Raw genomic sequence first — 21,813 nt, forward strand, 5'->3', positions numbered from 1 at the left:
CTGCTTTTGATGCTGAAATTACAGTCATATGCGTAGTCTTATCTCAACTCCAATGTCACCTTGATTATTTTTCAAATATTGTTATACTTCCTGATTCTAAAGTTGCTCTTCTAGCCATTTCTTCTTGTGAATTACCAATGTCTGTTGATGTTTTGAAATATCAGCATTTACTAAACAACTTAGCTCAGAATGGCAAAGAAGTTGTTATGTAATAGATACCATCACACTATGGCCTTCACGGAAATGAAAAGGCAGATTTATTAACAAAGAAAGGGGCCAGTTTCTCCAAATAACTACACTTCTTTTTACACTGGTGAAATAGTAATTAAAAATTACTGAAGATAAGCTGTTTGGAAAGACATTACTGAAAAGGAACAGTCATAAAATATGGATTAACAGAATTTTCGACATAGCCCAGAAAGAAATCTGTTGTTACCTTTCATCTTGTTATTGACCACAATTGTCTTTTAAAACATTTGCATCGAATGAACATTATTCCTTGCCCAATTTGTAAATTATGCAACCTTCACGAAGAAATGGATGCCTTATATTCGAGTTGTTGCTCTGCACTTAATCCTGGAACTTTAAATAGATTTATAGGTTATACTGTGGACTGTTTATAGTTTTGTTGTTCTCTTTCACATTGGATTGTTCTGTTTACAATTATCTTTTACAGTCTGCCATGAGAAATAAATAAATACTAATAATAAAAATGCATTTTGTGCTGTGGTATCTCCACTAATGTGCCCAAGATGCTCATTTTCCATGGTGTACTGATAAGGCATATTTTATGAGATGGTGTGTTTAACAAACACAGTGTGCATGTATAAGTTTACATGGACCCTCCACGAAATGTTGCGTCACAAAACGTGAGATGCAGTGAGTGGTTTCAAAATGAGGGGGCACCTGCTGAGATAAAAGATGTGTTCGGAGACATTCGAGGGTGTTGTTTGGTTAATGATAGATTGAGTATGGTGAACTGGTTGCCTCACCTCCACGTTCACAGAATTTAAGCAGTCTGGATTTCTTTCTTTTGAGGAGCACTTAAACCTGGATCTTGCAAGAATCATCTGTTCTCCTGCAGATCGAAGCAAATAGAGGCATCACGATGCCTTTTTATTACTGAGATTTTTTCACAACCCACAGGACCCCATAATATTTACAAAAATTTTGTGGGACCCCATAAGTATTGTGCAAGTCTGACATACGCGTGAGTGAAACTCAATTTTTTCACTTGGTCATTAACTTTTATTTATAATTTTAAGACATAGAACAATGTAAAAATTTTAAATACCGTATTTGACGGCATATAAGATGCACTTTTTTTCCTAAATTTGGTCTCAAAAAAGTTTCCTGCGTCTTTTACGTGAAGGACACAGGTTAACTTTCAATACTGAATGCTAGTTTTAGCCCGGATAAAGGTCTAGACACACATAACTTTTTCTACATCTACCATAATTATTTTGCACATGCGTGAAATATCTGTCACCAAAAAGTCCCAAAGCTCGAAGCTGATGTCGAAGTTTGAACAGGTTCGATGGCCACATAACGTCTATGGAGCTTTTTCTTCTTTACATAGACTTTCTTTGACTCAGCCGACACTCGTGTCGGTATCGATGCTAATCTTTATAAATGTGTAGGTATCGGTGCTTAAAAAACTATTTGTTTAAAAAAAATACCCTTGAAAATATGACTACAGGAAACAAGAGATTAAGCTATACAATTCAGTATAAACTAGGAGTATTAAACTACGCCAAAGTGCATGGAAACAGAGCAGCAGCAAGGCATTTCGGTCCAGCACATATCGAAAAAAATGATACGTACTTGGCGACTGCAGGAAGATCAACTGAAGACTGCTAAAAAAACAAAAACATAACCTTCGACGCCCAGCTCCATCTTGGCCTGAACTTGAAAATGCCGTAAAAATGTGGGTGATAGATAAGAGGAAATCTGGGATAAGTGTTTCAACCAAAATGATAATCAATGAGGCCAAAGGTTTTGCAAAAAAACATGGGAATCAGAACTTTTTCAGGGTCTGAGGGCTGGTGCTACAGGTTCATGAAAAGGCAAGGCTTATCAATGCGCACAAAAACAAGTATTGCACAGAAAATGCCAGCCGATCATGAAGAAAAAATACTAGCATTTCATAGGATGTTATAAATGCACGCAAGAAAACTTCTTTTGAGCTTGATCAAATAGGAAATATGGATGAAATTCCACTCACATTTGATGTACCATCCAACAAGACTGTGAGTATTAAAGGGTCTAAATCAATAACCATAAAAACCACAGGTCATGAAAAACCCTTATATACAGTAGTTCTAGCATGTTGTGCTGATGGCACAAAACTACTGCCGTTTTTCATATTCAAAAGAAAAACTCATCCGAAAGAAAAACTTCCAGCGGCTGTAATTATTCATGTTCATCCGAAAGGCTGGATGGACGAAGCTGGAATGAAACTGTGGTTACAGAACGTATGGGCGAGGCTACCTGGTGGACTCTTAAAAATATGGTTAGTAATTGCATTCAGTGATTGTTTATTTGGCTTTTACGAAATGTGAGACCTAAAAGAAACCACATTTTAAGTTCCGCGTGGGCTATTAAAACTTTTTTTCCTTGCGTGTGGCCTTCTAGTTAAGGGTGCGTCTTATTTGCCGTCAAATACGGTAAGTAACAGACCAAATGACAGTGCCATGCACAAAGCAAGGAAAATGAACATTTATATTGTAAAAATAATGCGTTGAAATGTTTTCCTTTTTCTTTGTCTGTATTGTCTTTATCTGTTTTCAGATACATTGTGTAAAACTATTTGGTAATTGTAAAATTATTATAATAAGTTAAAGAAATATCAAAATGCTAAAATTTTTGGCAATTCCCTGCTGCAGGTCACAACTCACAGTTTAAGAAACCCTGGTTAACACATGCATAGTTTGTAATGCTGAAAACATTGAACATCTATGGTAATATTTTGAAATGGTTATACCTACTGCAGCGTATGTAATATTTATGAGCAATAAATATTTTTTGAAATCTCTCTCTGGTGTTCTATCATTTCTGATACCACCTTCCCATATGTGGCTTGTTATGCAGATCTGAGGCCTTTTGATATCTGAGTCCTACCTTTCCTTAAAAGTTTTGATCTGAGTCCTACCTCCGCTTAAAAGTCTGTACCAATAGTTTGTCACCTTTCTGTTACTTTCTTCACTATTTAGTGATATTTCCTGCATTTATAACTATACTGCAGACTTTGCAGTCTGTTAGTGGACTGATGATTGAAACTGTCATTCATCGTCACCAACAATGAAAAACTTCTGTTATATCATCTTCATTTATTCCCATTTCTTCACATTTATTCAGAAATACTGTCAATTGGAAAATTTTGCATTTTGTTTGCGATATCTGAAAATCTTCAAATTCAAGGCTATTATCATAAATCTTCGCTAGCGTCTGCTAGACAGTGGTAAAATGTTAGCTGTTAGCTGTTCGCTAGCGTCTGCTGCCGATGTATCATGAGATTAACGACTAACGTGTTATTCATCTAAATTTTGCCTTGCTTATATCATACGCTGAAGAAGTTGAGAAAGCCTGCATTATGTTAGTGTTGTCTATTTCTTGTACATGCTTAAGGCTTATCTGAGTCTTGAATCTGTAAATTTCCATACATATTCCAGAAGTGGCACTAGACATTTTGCAGCCTGGTGCAGTGTGCCTGCAAGTCTTGAAATTCTGCTGCCAAGCAGCTCCTTAATTTTAAACATTTAGCCACCCCTAAATTTTGCATCCCAGTGCTTTCGTTAAATTCTAAAGATTTTGCCATCTGTTAACTTCGCTGCTTAGCACTTCACTGAATTCTAAAAATTTTTACTTTCCTAAATTCTGTAGCACAAGATTGGTCTCTGTTAAGCACAAGTTTCTGTTAAACTTCTGTTTGTCAACAAACTCAGTACTCTAGAGCAGAGATAACCGAAGTCTGTAATCATCACCATGCATAATGGGTAACATAAGAAGTTACTATGCTCATAAGAGGTAACATATATATTTAATGTAACATTCTTATTGAGCTTACTATGCTCTCTGATATTCAGTTACTAATATTTAAGAGAAAAAGTGTAGACATTGCTGCGCAAGTCATTTCTCAAGAACACACGGCGATGAAAGCAAAAAATAATAAATAATGATTCACTAGGTTGGCGTCAGGGATGTATATTGTTCAGTAGGTGTAAAATCAATGATGTTTTGATGTAGAATGTATGGTTTTAGATGTATGCTAAACAAAAAGACACAGGGCCAAATTATTGATCATACAGATTTATGCTAATAAATTATTGTTTCTTCAATATGAAGGTATTTTATTTACTGCTGAAGTGAAATTAAGAATCAGGATTTCCCATAGGTTCTTAATATGGAAAAAATAACAAATATGCAAGCTCAACCCTTTGCAGCACGGTGTGCCCGGTCTGAGCATGTCTAAAAATTTCCTTCTATATATACAGAAAAATTAAATAGGAAAGGATTTATAGGTTACTCTGAACCTTCTTTATTTATACTAGATAGCAGCACAACACAAACCAGTCCATACATTTTAGCCATGTTTAGTTTTTAAAGATCCTCATTTTGCAAAGAAATCTTCCACATTCTTTTTAGGATATAAAAGGAATTGTTTGAAAAGAAATTTCTATGTTATTTTGTTGCCTGTGTGCTAATCTCCTTATTCCATATTAGCTTTAAATTTTTACCTTGAAATCTTGCTTAAAATCGAACGGTGAACATCAAGTGTGCCCATAGCGGGCTCACTTAAGAGTCTAGGACTAGACTAACAACAGTATCTTTGTTTCTTCGGTCAGTTTATTGACAATAGAAAGGTGGGTCCACATCTGTTGTTTCATTTTCTGTTTCTCTCTCTCTCTCTTTGTTTCTTTCTCTTTCGTTCAAAGAAGTTTTGTAAGCATTATGTTTGATAGTTTTGAGTTGTAGATTGTTGATTTCATTTTATAGTGTATAATTTCCAATTGTAGATATAATATTAGTTTATGTTTTTGAGATTTTTAATTATTTTCCAAATGGATTGGAGAGAGCTGACCATTTCTGAATCACTGAAAGTGCTAGACAAATTGCTTTCAGCTGGTGAATCCGATGCGGATCGCAGTACATGTGCAAAACATGCAATATTGGGTTTCGCTTTTTTAAAGGTGGTGTCACTTTCTTCGATATGTTACTTATTTTTTCCATGTGCATGCATGTACCATATTTGATGGCATATAAGATGCAATTTTCCCCTAAATTTGGCCTCAAAAAAGTTACCTGCGTCGTATACATGAAGGACACAGGCTAACTTTCAATACTGAATGCTAGTTTTAGCCCGGATAAAGGTCTAGACACACATAACTTTTTCTACATCTGCCATAATTATTTTGCGCATGCGTGAAATATCTGTCACCAAAAAGCCCCAAAGCTCGAAGCTGATGTCGAAGTTCGAACAGGTTCGACGGCCACATAACGTCTATGGAGCCTTTTCTTCTTTACATAGACTTTCTTTGACTCAGCCGACACATGTATCGGTGTCGGTCCTACTCTGTATAAACGTGTCGTAGTGGTGCTTAAAACTACTTGTTTTAAACAAATACCCTGGAAAATATGACTACAGGAAACAAGAGATTAAGCTATACAATTTAGTATAAACTAGGAGTGTTAAATTACGCCAAAGTGCATGGAAACAGAGCAGCAGCAAGGCATTTCGGTCCACCACCTACCGAAAAAATGACACATACTTGGCGACTGCAGGAAGATCAACTGAAGACTGCTATAAAACAAAAACACAACCTTCGATGCCGAGCTCATCTTGGCCTGAACTTGAAAATGCCGTAAAAATGTGGGTGATAGATAAGAGGAAATCTGGGATAAGTGTTTCAACCAAAATGATAATCAATGAGGCCAAAGGATTTTCAGAAAAACATGGGAATCAGAACTTTTTCAGGATCTGAGGGCTGGTGCTACAGGTTCATGAAAAGGCAATGCTTATCAATGCGCACAAAAACAACTATTGCACAGAAAATGCCAGCAGATTATGAAGAAAAAATACTAGCATTTCACAGGATGTTATAAATGCAAGCAAGAAAACTTCTTTTGAGCTTGGTCAAATAGGAAATATGGATGAAATTCCACTCACATTTGATGAACCATCCAACAAGACTGTGAGTATTAAAGGGTCTAAATCAATAACCATAAAAACCACAGGTCATGAAAAAACCCGATATAAAGTAGTTCTAACATGTTGTGCTGATGGCACAAAACTACCGCCGTTTTTCATATTCAAAAGAAAAACTTATATGAACGAAAAACTTTCAACGGGTGTAATTGTTCATGTTCATCCGAAAGGCTGGATGGATGAAGCTGGAATGAAACTGTGGTTACAGAACGTATGGGCGAGGCGACCTGGTGGACTCTTAAGGAAACCCTCTCTTTTGGGTTTGGATCAGTTTAGCATCCATATAACTGAAACCATAAAGAATAAAGTGAGAGAATTAAAAACCCAGATAGCTGTCATTCATGGTGGACTGACTAGCCAACTGCAACATTTAGACGTATCCGTGAATAAGCCATTTAAGCAAAAAGTGTGAGAACGTTGGAACAAGTGGATAGGAGAGCAATGTCACACCCTCAGGTAGAATGAAGTGGCCCTCTATTTCACAAGTATACGAGTGGGTAAAAAGATCTTGGGAGGACGTAAAGGCTGAAGTAATTGTTAAGTCCTTTAAGAAGTGCGGAATCAATAATGCTCTTGACGGAACAGAAGACGACGCATTATTTGAAGAAGGTGATACTAGCAATGACGGAAACAATAGTGATGACGATATTCTTGTTTTCGATGATGATGATAGTGAAAAGGATTTTTATGGTTTTGAAAGTGATTAAAGTCTAATTTCATGATAACCAACGCTTTCCTTGAATCTGTGTTTTTTGTTGTTTCTGCTTTATTTTGTATTATGTTTGATTGCTTGCCGTTCATTCATTTATGCATTATTGAAATTTACATATCATGTTCAAAATAGCTTGCCTTTTGTTAATTTTCCTTAATAAAAATATGTTTGGTAATTGCATTCAATGATTTTTTATTTGGCTTTTACAAAAAATGAGAACTAAAAAAAAAAAAACACATTTTAAGTTATTGTGGTACCGTTCTTTCGTGCGAACTATTGAAACATTTTTTCCTTGTGTGTGGCCTTCTAAATAAGGGTGCATCTTATATGCCAGTGATCTTATACAGAGGCTGTTCGTACATTTTTTAGACGATTTTGGTAAGCGGTAATAAAAGATCGTTTGCTGCAAAAGAGGTAATTGCAATTGTACTATGTTTTTAAAAGCCAAAATTATTGTCTGTGGCTTGAAAGTTTTGTTTTTATTCAAAATGGCGAATTTAACAAAGCAGTGGTTCGAAAACTACATTTACGCTCTTTTCGAAGAGAAATATGCATACTCCGTTATCTAAAAACGATGAGAGAGTCATGGTTTTGTGATATCTAAAGCATCGACAGGTAATATCATCAACAAGAAAGGAAAAAAAAAAACGTCAAATTGGAGCCTCAAGTGGGACAAAAATTCCAAACAAGTATCCAAGGAAAAAACGGATATCTTCGACTATTGCAAAGGCACGTTGTTTAATGCTAAAAGAAAATCCGCCCCTAGTCAAAGGACAGTCGTAAAATCATTAAAATGCTCGATGTCCACTGTAAACAAAATGATAAATGTTGATTTAAATCTTAAGAAAGTGAAAAAACGCAATGTGCATTGTCTTCTTTCACAGCATATCGCTTAACGCAGGACACACTGCAGAATTCTATATGAGAAACACTTATCCAAAGAAAAATGGAAAACAATTGTCACAATAGATGAAGCATGGGTGTATTTAAATGACTGTAACAAAAAACAGAGCCTTTTATTATCATAAATTTTTTCTCCCCTTTTATTATCATAAAAGGGGAGAAAAAAAATTTTAAGTACATGGTTCAAAGAATCAAAAGAAAGTTTTTCGAAGGGATTCATGATTGTTGCTGGTTTTTCTTATAATGGCAAGTTAAAAATAAAGAGAGTGCAAAAAAATGTCAAGATTAACTCCAAATACTATCAGGAACATATTTTATCGCCAATTTTTCTGAATGAAATACCATCACTTTACCCACAGTGCCATCAATCTGTGAGAATGAGAAACACTTATCCAAAGAAAAATGGAAAACAATTGTCACAATAGATGAAGCACGCGTGTATTTAAATGACTGTAACAAAACACAGAGACTTTTATTATCATAAAAGGGGAGAAAAAAATTTAAGTACAAGGTTCAAAGAATCGAAAGAAAGGGATTCATGATTGTTGCTGGTTTTTCTTATAATGGCAAGTTAAAAATAAAGAGAGTGCAAAAAAATGTCAAGATTAACTCCAAATACTATCAGGAACATATTTTATTTCCAATTTTTCTGAATGAAATACCATCACTTACCCACAGTGCCATCAATCTGTGAGACTCCATCAGGACAAAGCTAGCAGTCATACATCAAAATCCATTGTAAATTTCCAAAGGAAATGGAACAAAAAACTGGTATCAAGGCCATACCCTTCACTGATATCCCTAGTAAATCTTCCGATGTGTCACCTATGGATTTTTGTGCTTTCGGACTTTTAAACACTGCATTATCCAAACGTTGTCCCAAAACCCTAACAGGACCCTGAAAAGCTGTTCGGGAGGAATGGGATAGAATATCTCTTCTGCCACTTCAACAAGCATTATTATCCTGGAAATTGTGATGTCGAAAGATAGTTCAGAATAAGGGATGTCAAATAGAACATTTAAAACACAAGAATTTTATGTTATTTAGTTTTGTGAATACAATATACATCGTCTAAAAAATGTGTGAACAGCCTCCGTAGATGAAGGAGAGTACCACCCACTAACGGCATTTTTGAAGCAATTCAATACAAGGCACTAAATAGAAATTATTGCACTGGATTAAGTGAATTCATCAGCAATAAATACTTGCTGGCATTAACCTCTGATCATAAGTTGTCAACAATTCTAAAGAATTTCCATTGATTCAAAATGAAGCCAAGGAAATCATTCAAATTGTAAAAGCAATAGGTGGTGCAATTAAATAAGCATTTTGTAGGTGTTTGTATAGGGAGGGGTAGAATTCTTCTGAAGGCTGTCAATGAAAAATAATTTTTAAGAATTACAGGAACATTTTGAAAATGTTGGGAAAGTATCTGAAATTGGTGGGTTTATTTGACAGTACAGGAAAATATATTGCAAAATCTTTGAATGTCCCTTAAAATTTATGAATGCGATTGCTGAAATTTATGCTGTGATACAGGTAATTTTTTTACATTGGTGTATTTCTGGATGCTGACTCATAGCAATTAGAGGACATCTTACAACTTTGAAATTGATCATTTTCTTCTGTTGTGCTTATTATATAAATAAAGATTTACATTTCAAATATTCAGCCATGTTTAGTCCAAATGACATCAATATTCTGTCTCTTGAAAATTCACAACCAGATAGAACAATTATACTCTGCATGTAAAAGTTGTCATTTTTTTTTTTTTTTTTTGGACAAAAACCAAAAACCAAAGGACCATTATTAGACCATTAGATTATGGAATAGGATTAATTTGCATGGATTTTTGTAGGTGTGTGTATAGAGAGGGGTAGAATTCTTCTGAAAGTTGTCAATGAAAAATAATTTTTAAGAATTACAGGAACATTTTGAAAATGTTGGGGAAGTATCTGAAATTGGTGGGTTTATTTGACAGTATAGGAAAATATACATATATTTGCAAAATCTTTGAATGTCTCTTAAAATTTATGAATGCGATTGCTGAAATTGATGCTGTGGTAATTTTTTTACATTGGTGTATTTCTGGATGCTGACTCATAGCAATTAGAGGACATCTTACAACTTTGTAATTGATAATTTCTGTTGTGCTTCATCACAGTTAAATTCGATAATTTTTTAAAAAGACATGCTGCAATTGTTTTTAGCTGATACATTTTACTAGGGAAAGACTTGAGGTTTATGGTCTGGGATCATTAATTCCAAAATAATTAAAGACATATGTGTGGGCTTTCCTAAGTTTAAATTGCATAATTTTTCAACCAGTTTTGTTAACTGCATGTATAGTGATACCAATCAGATCTCCTAGCCAATAATGAAAGAGGAACTACTCGGCCATTAAAATATAATGTAAGATCAGGGACAGGAAGATAGCGAGACAAGAGCAAGGTTACATAATCAAAGCAGGATGTGCAGTTACTGTTAAATCCATCTGTGGTAGACTGTATAAAGTAAAATTCTAATAATCTGCAAATGCCTGTGATCATTTTCAGATGTAAACGATCTTTTCTCCTTTGTCTCTTATAATGCTTATTTAATTGCATTTTATTCTTTGTCTTCTGTTTTAACAATTTTATGAGTAACATCTCCTTCAAATTTGTTCTATTAAGTACATTAATTCTTTATCCTAAATTGCATTCCCTACTTGTCAAAATTATAGCTGTATTTATGTAAGCATCTATAGATTCATTCTGCTTCATTTCAGTCGAGCTAATTCCATTCTACACTTGATTTGAATATCTGCTGTTTTTGACACTATTTCATTTTTTAAAATGGTTTCCTACCATTTCTTTCCATTCCTTCCTCTGGCATATTTTTACTCTTAGTTCAATTTTAATTCCGTTTGTTCATACAAGATAATTATTATCAGTTAATTTTTCTCTGAATGATATTTATATATTATATGGCATAGTTTCCTTATAAATTTTTAGAAATTATTATATAAATTAAGATTTGCATTTCAAATATTCAGCCATGTTCTTTAGTCCAAATGACATCAATATTCTGTCTCTTGAAAATTCATAACCAAATAGAAAAATTATACTCTGCACGTAAACGTTGTCATATGTTTTTTTTTTTTTTTTGAAAAAACCAAAGGACCATTATTAATGGGATTAAAAATTCTGAAAAGTGTTGGCTTATAGCACTGAACATCAATCTCACTAAAAATAACTCAAAATTTAACAAAACAGAAAAATTTACTATTTATCCCAATAACTAGTTTTTCCTTCCCTCAGCTGGCTAACCACTATTTAAATTTTTGTGAAATTCAATAGTTAGCTTGTCGCTTATTAAACTCACTGGTTAATAAACTCGGTACTTATTGCATTTGGATTTCTAAGAATCAAAACAAATATATACCAATCAATAGGAAAAAAACTGTTGTTTATTAAACTCACCTCAACCGCTTATAAAACTCAAGCTGGCGAAAGTCTGATTATTCAGATCTAGATTAAACTGGTTTTGGCTGATAAAAGGTGTTTGTAGTTCATCATTTATCTTTCAGTTACATAGTACTTCAATAAAACAGGTTTAGCAGATAGTTCAACCAGTGTAGTTAGAACCAAGACCTCCTGGGGTGTTGGGTACATACCCAAGTTCCTATGAAACACTGCTTGCAAATCTCTCTATTCGAACTAGAGTTGAGAGTGACAGAATACCTATATCTTATGATTAAAGCAGTCCCCTAGAGGCAATTAGGTCAAGTTCTTTAATTATAAATGAATAAGTGTTTCCTAGGGATTAAAGAATGGATGTTTCCCAGAATTAAAGAGTAGATGCTGCATAAGTGAACACTGGTTCCTTTTCCTGAACACCGTTATATAGGGGATGGATGTGCATACACACATTAAGTTTCCAGGGTGTTCTCAGAAAACACCATGGAAAGCTTCCTTACATTATCAGTTTTGACTGGAAAAGCAGAATGGTGGTTGTAGTTTGAAGGAAAAAAAGAACTGCTTACGCCTATAATAACCGTGAAGATCAGAGTTTGACTTGATAGACAAATGTTCCTGCTGGCAGCAATGGGCATTTTGGATTTGAACAAATCACTAGAAGAAACACTTTATTTGTTGTGTCCTGTAACATGTTGAAAATGTCTAAATGAAATTTAAAAAAAAAAAAAATTGCTTATGCCTAATAATGGATTGCGCTCATTAAATTTTTGTAATCGGGGAAAAGACATTTTATTTACCCCATGTTTCAAGCTACAATTTAGATACTATGAATAAGAAAAGATGGGACAATCTATAAAAAGATACAAATTTTCATATGAGGTTCACCATCCAAATTGTTATCTAAAGGTCAATGCTGAACAGTCGAGCCATTCAGTGGCTGACATGACATACCTGTGATATTATAGAAATGCTAACTTTAATTTTTATAGTATCAAATGGGGTTATTACTAAGGTGTAAAATAACCCCATTTGATACTGTAAGAGTTACACTTTCATGATCAATGCCAGAGACAGTCAACAGTCTGCAATGTATCTGTCACAAGAGTAGCTTGATATCTCAGAGGTATCATTAACAATAATTCCACAATTCTTCTGACATCATCTTTATTCATAACAAATCAGACAATTTAAAAGTAAGGGAGGAAGAATTAATAATTAAAAAAATACCTAAAAAATGGCATGCCTGTTATAGCTTACAAATATCTCAGCAAGAAACACAGAAAGCTCCTGAAACTCTCAGCTAGAAAGAATACTTAAATCTAGCAATAATGCTGTTCTCAGTATTAAATCTCAGTAGTACTTTCAAGCTTTAAAGACATTAGTATATTATATATATATTTTTTTTTGAAGCAGGGTAGATGAAAAATGAGTAACCGGGACTTGAACCACCGGGACTTGAACCACGGACCTCTCGAATACGCGCCAAGCGTGCTGACTACTATACCACGAAGGCATGCCATGAAGGCGGGAGAAATATCTTATAAGCTAATAATGCAGATAGCAATGCTACATATTCTCTTTAAGCAGGGTTTAACATCAAAATTAAAAGACATCTTAAATCCAAACATTCTTTTTATGTCAATAAAGCAAAAACATATTTTGAATGACTATTAAAATTTTCTTAAAGGAAAATAATATTTTAAGAAATTGATAAGTGTTAGCAGAAGCTATTTACTCACAATGTATGAAGGTTCATACATTGTGAGTATGCTAAAAAGGACATACGCCATTGAACAAGACCTTGTAAGTGGCTATTAAGTAGAAATTCTCAATGGATGCAAATATGTGATGAAATTGCGAAAACTTCTTTGTCAATTTATACTTTAATCAACAGAATTTCTGAAATTAGAAATTGTGTATTTGAGCAATTTATTACTATTTAATGAAAGCCCAAAATTTTTACAGTTCAGTTGGATGAAAAAATTAATATTTCAAAAATAGCTTAGTTGTTAGTATATGTCAGATACATTTATGAAGAAAACATCAATGAAGAATTGTTATTTTGACATCATTTGGAAGAATATTTAAGATGAGAAGACATACACTGTAAAGATGATAAATTTTTTAAAACTGAAGCTTTAGAATGAAACAATTGCATTGGGATATGCACAGATGGTGCAATAGCAATGACAGGTGAAACATTAGTTTTAAATAATTTCTTACAACTTCTGCTAATGAATCATGTAACTTGATGCTGCCTGAACCACCGAGAAGCCCTTGCAGCAAAAAATTAATAGCGGAATTAAACAATGTGCTTCAAGATGCTGTCAAAAGTATGAACTTCATTAAATTTCTGCAGAGATGGATTCTGAATATAAAAAATTATTATTATGCACAGAAGTAAGATGGATGTCAAGAGGACAAAATCTAAGAAAATTATTGTTATTAAAAGATGGAATTATATTTTTAACTGAAAAAAAATCTGATCTGACTACTCTTTTTCAAAATGACTTATGGCTATCAAAGTTGCACCATTTATCACATATTTTTCAGAAACTAAACATCTCCTCAAAGGAAAAATAGCCATATATATACTTAGAATGATAAATTGAACATTTAGAAGTACAGGGTGGAAAAGTTTTTACAATCAATTATTTAATAATTGAAAAAAAAATAACTGAGTAACTTTGAATACAAAAATTATTATAGTCACTTAATCACTTGTTATAAAGCCCAAGAGAAATTTGTTGATCTATAGAGTGACTCAAAGCGAGGTTCCACAAAAACCCTTGGATGAATTTCCCACAATTTTTGAAATGCATAAAATGTTTTGCTATTTCACGTGACATACTGCCATAAAACTTTTTCCCTTGTTAAACAAAAATATTGTTTAACACTGAAAAATTCTGAATATGTTTTACATCTAGCAGTGCTATATATTGTGGCAAGATTTAATTTATGCAGCAAAAAACTAAGCACATCCATTTCATAAAGTGACTTTATTTCATTAATTTCTGTATAGTTGAAACAAATCCTAAAACTACTTCTTTTCATTTGTATTTTTATTACCAAAGAAATAAATTATTTATGAGAAAATATTTACTTTTATATCTTTATCTTATATTTAAAATGTGGGGTTGCTCCCCTCCCCAAATCTCAATGATAAAAACTGTCATGAATGAAAAAAGTTTTTAAGAAATGCTTTAAAACATGCAACACTTAACTGAATGCCATTTGCCCCTACTTTATTTTTCTTTAAATTTAATCTACTGTAGAAATGTTTTCAATCAATTTTGTTAATTTAACAATTTTGCATTAATTATCATTTGATATTTTCCTACCAGTTCTTTATCATCATCACTTCCTTTTTTTGAGATTTAATTAAATTTTATACTTAAATAATGCATCTAATTAATTTTTAAAACTTTTTTTATAACCTCTAACCTCCCTTTTTCCCTAATACCATATTAATTCCCTGAAGACTCTTCTTCCTCATAGATTCTGCATTTGTGCATAATGAAGTTCATTTCAATAAAGTAAAAATTTTTTCCAATGATTTGTTTAAAAAAATTATGTAATTTTATATACTGTTTCATTTATTATTATACTTTATTTTAGGTCATGAAATTTTTAAGTCATGGAGGTGATTTCTAATGTTCAGGGCCAAGAAATTACATCTGTACCTAACGAGGAAGCTGTAACATCTTCAGATATACAAAAGAAAAAGTCTAAAGGCCACCGATGTTTTTTTTGTGGACAGAGATTTATACAGAAAAATGTATTAAGAAAGCATATTAGCATTCATAAGGATCGAGATTTCTTCTGTGAAGTATGTGGTAAAGCATTTTCTACATCTTGGGGCTTGCGAAAACACATGAAAACACACACTGGTGAACGTCCATACCAATGCGAGTACTGCGAAAAAGCTTTCATCCAGAAATGTACGTTGCAGTTTCACATAAAAGCAATACATAGTAATAAATCTCATCCTCGGTGCAAATCTTGTGGGAAAAGGTTAAAATCATTTTCCTATGTACAGTGTTGGCTATGTAGATATGAAGGTAAAGAAATTGATGAGCATATAAATCAGCAATCAGCACAAGGTGAAGAATGCACACCAAATTTAGAAAGTAAATCAAATGATTCTTCGGATTTGAAGCAGAGTGAACGTAATTCATCTTTATCAGAAGAGATCAGTTCAAATAAAGAATCTAATGTGAAAGAAGGTGAAAATGCATCTATTATTTCTCATATACTGAGACCTGAAAACAATGAATTTTCACCAGGTACATGTGATAAATTATATTTGTCTGGAATTGATGTGAATCAACAAATTGATCCAGGCGAAGATTTGATATACATATGTGAACATTGTGGTCTGAACTTTAGAAATTCAATAGAAATGAGAAAACATTTAATATCACACACAAATTTACGACCATTCATGTGTGAAAAATGTGGTAAAGATTTTAAGAGGGATTATAATTTAAAGCAGCATATGGTAACACATAAAGAAGAACGACCTTTTACATGTAAAATATGCAAAAGGACTTTTAAATCTATTCCTTGTCTGAAACAGCATTTAGTTAGCCACAGTGATGATCGACCATTTGTCTGCAAAGACTGTGGAAGTGGTTTCAAGTCAACACAAGGTTTAAAAACCCACAGAATGATACACAACAAAGAAAAGCCACTAGCTTGCAAAACATGCGGTAAAACGTTCAATTTTTTAGGAAATTTACAACGTCATTTTCGTATTCATACAGGAGAACGTCCATATCAGTGTAAATTGTGTCCTAAGAAATTTTCACAATCAAATGGTTTAAAAGCTCACGAATTTACTCATACAAAACCAGTAAAAGCATTCGAAGAACGTTTGTGCAATGTTTGTGGAAGAAAATTTAGATCTTTTTCGAATTTTAAGAAGCATATGCTTTTACATGAATAACATTAGTATTATAAAAAGTAAAAATTACCACTTATAGTAATGCAGTAAAATCACAAAAGTAGTAAAAAATATCTAAGAATAATACTTTTTTTAAAATGTTAGGTTTTCAGCACATGAGAATATCTATGTGCATACAACATATACTATGTAAGCAAGTATAGTACAAAGTCTTTAATCCGGACACGTCAGGACTTTGGAGATTCCGGATTAGGGTTTTTTCCAGATTATAGATCATCAATGTAAATCTGGTAAGATGGCATGCAGAAATTATAAAATTAAAAATATGAAACTGTAATTTATGAAATAAAGAGCAATTATGATCTAAAGGGTATCAAAATTTACCAAAAAAAAAAGGGCTTAATATTTATTTGTTTACTTTATTTAAATATTTCTTTCAATGTAAGTTGTTTTAAGTTGCTTCGTTTTATGTGATAATACTTTCTCTTTAATTATAAACAGACATAATTTCTTGTTCAGTTACAAAGTTCTGCTGTTCAAGTCATGTAAGTGCTGTGTCGAGAATACCGACTAATTTGTCAATCAAAATTTTTTCGTTTTCACTAACCTATCTGTCACTTTCTTCATGCCTTTATCCATTTCTTTACAGTAATTCCACTTTTTGTTTGATGGACATCGAAACATGCTTTCACTTTGTAGATCCTTTGGCAGCTCCAGAATCGGAAACTCTTTTTGACATAATCGAAAGTTCAAGCTTACTTTTTATAAAATTGCTCTAACAGTCTGCAAAAAATAATAAGCCGGATCCAATTAGAAGATTAAGGAACAACGCAATCTGCAACATTAACTGAAATAGATAATTTTAGCCTAGCTTATACTGTCTGTTATACATTTAACGTGCATGCGTAAAGGTATTAAACGTATTGTGCATTTACGCATGCACAGAAAGTTTGTAGCTTTGAGGTCCGAATTATAGATAATTCCGGATTATGGACATCCGAATTATAGATAATTCCGGATTATGGACATCCGAATTAAAGACTTTGCACTGTATTTGATTTTTTGTAATTACTTTATTGATGAAGAAATAAAATTTTAAATTTTCATGCTTTATTATTATTATTATTTTTAAGAAAAACTTTTGTACATTATGTTTTTGTTTTGAATATTTTTAATGCAATATTTTTACAAACAGTTAACATAACTTATATTAAAAGTTTATATTTTTCAGAATGCATTACATTTCTCTATGCGTTTTATATATTCATGAATATGACATAATTAACATTTAGATTAGATTATACATAAATGCAGTATTAACATCATTCTATTAAACTGCTATGACATATAATTCTAATTACAATTTAATTATACATATGTATATAAACATTTTGAATGAGCAATGTCCCAATTTGTTTGTGGCTACATGTTTTTTTAAAATAAACATGAGCATTTAATTTGCTTTGGCTGCCAAGTTTGCTTTTCATTATGAATGTAGTCAATATATCTAAAACATTGTTACACCTAAGTCAGTTTCATTACATATATATATTTATAATATTTTATACATAATTTTTGTATATGCCTATACAAAAATTAATTACAGTATAGTATTATAATATTAAATTGATAACACAAAAATTAACACAATTACCATATATTCCGGTGTATAATGTGCACTTTTAATGCAAAAAATGAGATTTAAATTTACAGATGTGCATTCATGCCAGCTATAAAAATGATAGATTTAAAAATAAGGAAAGGTTAGCATACAAAAATTTCATTTCTATGGGTACCTAAATGGTTTTTCTAGCGATTTTCTAGGACTCAATTCACAACACTTTCTTCTAGGATAGGCCATTACATTACTCCTTTCTTAAAAGATATATTAAATATCTTTTATATCTGCATATTAAATAAACGCAATATCATTTTTCTTTCATTAACTTACGGAGCTTTCACCAATACGCAACATCCTTGCTTGATATCCATTTTCTTTAGCAAATTGAGTGACTGCATTTGAAACCAGCACTATGTTTCTTTTGTTTGGCAGGAGCAATATTAATTATTAAAAGGAACACTAGATCAACGGTATTTCAGCTAAAGCAAATGCAATTTGCTAAAGCCTTTGATATTTACTTTAAAATCTTGGCTTCAAATGAATACAGAACGAGTATATCCGATTCCTAATTCTGCAAATTGATTTGTGTTGGAAGTACATTTATGTCCCCTTTTCTCGAAATCCTGGAATAACATTCTTATGTACAATACAATACACTTGCATTGTGAATCTTGAATACAACCCACCCTCTTTACAGAATTATATACTCCCTCAAACATTTCTCCACACACATATTGTTCTCCTTGTCACTTGACAATTCAGTATACCTTTATTTAAAAGCCGGTCAAAAATGTTCAAATAAACAACTACAAAAAATAATACCATTGCACATGTATCTTTTCAGGTATATTTGTAATGAAAAGGGTGCAAGTTATATGGCGAATATATCTAAGAATTAAAAAATGTAGTTTGAAATAACGTGCGTGTTATACGCCGGAACATAAGGTACATATAAAGTACAAAAGCTACATGTTAAGATACTTTCAAAATACTTAAAATTGGGAGAATATATGTAATCTTAAAGTTGAAATTAGGAACAGGAACCTGAGTAATTCCTTATATTATACGATTTAATATCCTGCATACTAAAAATAGAAGCGTTCATTTTTAATGCTAGTCCGAAGAGGCTTTGTCCCTAAGGGACTATTGTTTTCGTTTTGGCATTTTACGTTGAAATCTTTAAAATGCTGTATTGGTTTTCAAACTGTTGCCACCAAATATCATCGCCTTGTATTATACTTGGAAGAAATTAAATAAAGGATCTGCATAAATGTATGTATGTTTCTCGCATTGTGATAAAACAATGGTGCCTAGAGCCATCAAATTTTGAATAGCGTAAGTCTACTGCAAATATGGGCATCTGGAAGCACAAATTTGAAATATGGAATTAATTTTATTATCGATTTCATATTTTGTAAAACTTTAACGAATTTTTGATTAACAAATTCAAGGATTTCAAAGCGAGTAATGTCAACGTTGTACAGAAAGAACATTTTTATCTCCAGTGCGTGATACTGTGTTATCAGAAATTCTAAAGATATGCTCAATTTAAATTATTTTCCGATATTGCTCTTGAACTGAATTTTATGGTTTAAGTGCAAAGAACATGATATTTAATATATAAAGGTGTTAAAATTGCCCCTCTAGACATAATTTAAAATCTGAAAACTTTCAGATTTTTTTTAAATGACTGGAAAACCTACTGGCATCAGCAACCCTCCTCCCAAGTTTTTGTATCATTTAAATTTAAGTTTTGCAGTTCATCAGAAAATTTTAAGCAATGCAAGGAAAAAAAGTAATAAATGGAATTACAAATGGAACAATACTTCATATAAAGACAGTAACCCTCTGCATACAGGTCCTGCAATTTCTGATGGTTGTCGTGTTTATTCTGTACAACAGTGCATGTGGAAATTGTATTTTATATATTAAATCAGTTTTTAAAAATTCTCAATGCTCAATGAAAAATGCAATTATTAATAGTAAATACAAATTTAGGAAATAGCCGACATTTTAAATAGAACATCATCCAAATACATACCTGTAGCAAAGGGTTAATAACAGTATTACTCTAAAAGCATTTATATCACAGCAGTTTGATGACTTATAAGAGAGCAAATTACAAATTAAAATAACAATACACTAAGATCAAATGGCACTTGTAATAAACCTGATCATAGAGATGTATTTATCATATTTGGACACTCTTCTTTTACAATACGAAGTATTTCTTTACATATATCTGCTACTGATGGATGAAGTTCAGGATCTCTTAGTAAATTTTTCAGAATTTGTGCTCCACCATCTTCTATAATCATTTTGCAATATCTTTTAGCTTTAAAAGAAATAATACACAAGTCATTATACAAGTCAAGCAGTAAAATAAAAATTACAATAGTTCTGATTTTTTAAATAAAAGCATTTTATATTAATGAAATAACACTGATAGCAAATATTTGCTTAAAATCTGTCTATGTTTTTTAAGTAAATAAAAAAGACTGAGTGTAAATTTATCCTTAAAAAATATTATGGGTTACTTTAAAATTTTTGATGGGTTATTACAGTCATTTGATTAAAAAAAAGTCATTTATTATAATTAGACATCCAGTTATATGTAAAAGGAAAAGTCAATTGCATATATTTGAGAAGAAAAGGAAAAAAAAATCTGAATTGCAGTGAGCAACAACTAAACACAAAACTGTCAACTAAATAAAATTCTCATCAATATTGCATGGTAGTTTTTCCTTTGATTAAATGATAACAACAAATAAGTGCATAAGATAAAAGCAAGTAAAAGCTCTGTGAAGAGCATAATTTTTATAATGCAAAAAATAATAATATTGAAAAGAACATAATCCCATTATGGAAAATCTTGAAATTTATACGAAAATCTCAAATCCAAATAATCAAAGATTAAACTACCTGACACTCAGTATGGAAAATGCAATTATTAATACCAAGCACAGATTAAAAAATTTCCTCCATCATCTAAACATACCATAGCAAATTATTAATAATAATACTCTAAAACATTTATATCACGAGTTTTATAACCATAAGACAGCATGCTGGAAATCAAAATAATAATACACTAAGAATTCAGAAGATTTTTTAAAAATTGCAGGAAATTTAAAAGAATTTATTTCCATTCATCAGAGAAATTATAGATTTCCTAAATATAAAAGCTGTTTTTTCCCATTAAACATGTTAAATTATGTTATGTTAACATGTTCCATTACATGTTAAAAATTAATTACAGCCTCTTGATATCAGAATAATTTATTTGTTTATAATAAAATACAAGAGGCATCTTAAATAATAACATGTATGCTAGATGCTTTTGCCTAAGATTCATAGAATGACATAAAGTCAAACAGTAAAGCAACTGCTGATTAAGAATTTCATTATAAAGTGTAAATGACTGTGATCTCATCATCACACAAAAGTCAGAAGAAAACACTGTTGAAGAATCTTGTGAAGTACTATTTATGCATTCCTTTCCAGTTGTGGGAATGAGAGTTGATAACTACAATAATAATTATACACTGAAATTCCACAAAATATATAAACACTAATGAATCAGTAGACGTAAAAAGCAGTTATGTGACATTTTTTTCCAAAAATGAGATTAATGGCAGGGATGCATCTGTACGCCAACCTTAACAAACTGTGTAAAAATTAGGCTCTAAATGCAATGCCTAAGGGAGGTTATAATTCACAGAAGTTGTTAAAAGAGGACATGTGCACACTTATATGATCCATTTTTACATTGTAGTCAGGGCCTCTGCCCTTACCGCAGAGATTATCCTACTTTCAAAAAATACCTAATGGCTCTATAAAATTTTGGATTTAATTAAAGATTTCTTCATTTAGAATGTATAGGAAAAGGTGCTAATTTTATTTCTTTAGCAATAAGAACATTCAGAATAAATATGAAATGATATATAGTAAGGGCCAATGTAGCAGAATTTTTAGAATTTAATGACACATCGAGCAACAAAATCTAG

The 21,813-nt window shown here is 32.0% G+C and overlaps 2 protein-coding genes across 3 annotated transcripts in view; one reads left to right on the forward strand and one right to left on the reverse strand.

Annotated features, from left to right (window-relative positions):
- Positions 1–12,038: 12,038 nt before the first annotated feature.
- LOC118188153 (protein zyg-11 homolog B-like) overlaps positions 12,039–21,813 on the reverse strand; it is a 98,587-nt gene continuing 88,812 nt past the window's right edge. For both annotated transcript variants that reach the window (XM_085815318.1, XM_085815319.1), the window contains exon 14: positions 12,039–20,141. In XM_085815318.1, the coding sequence (XP_085671444.1) occupies positions 19,981–20,141 (161 nt within the window). In that variant the 3' untranslated portion in view covers positions 12,039–19,980. The remainder of the gene's footprint in view (positions 20,142–21,813) is intronic.
- On the forward strand, positions 14,917–17,298 carry LOC118188152 (uncharacterized). The gene has a single exon (XM_035358520.2). It carries the CDS (start codon positions 14,917–14,919, stop codon positions 16,225–16,227), a length of 1,311 nt encoding a protein of 436 aa, XP_035214411.1. The 3' UTR covers positions 16,228–17,298.

Source organism: Stegodyphus dumicola, chromosome 4 (assembly GCF_044657685.1).
Source record: "Stegodyphus dumicola isolate Sdum_Otavi_A_Nest chromosome 4, ASM4465768v1".
Lineage (NCBI taxonomy): Eukaryota > Metazoa > Arthropoda > Arachnida > Araneae > Eresidae > Stegodyphus > Stegodyphus dumicola.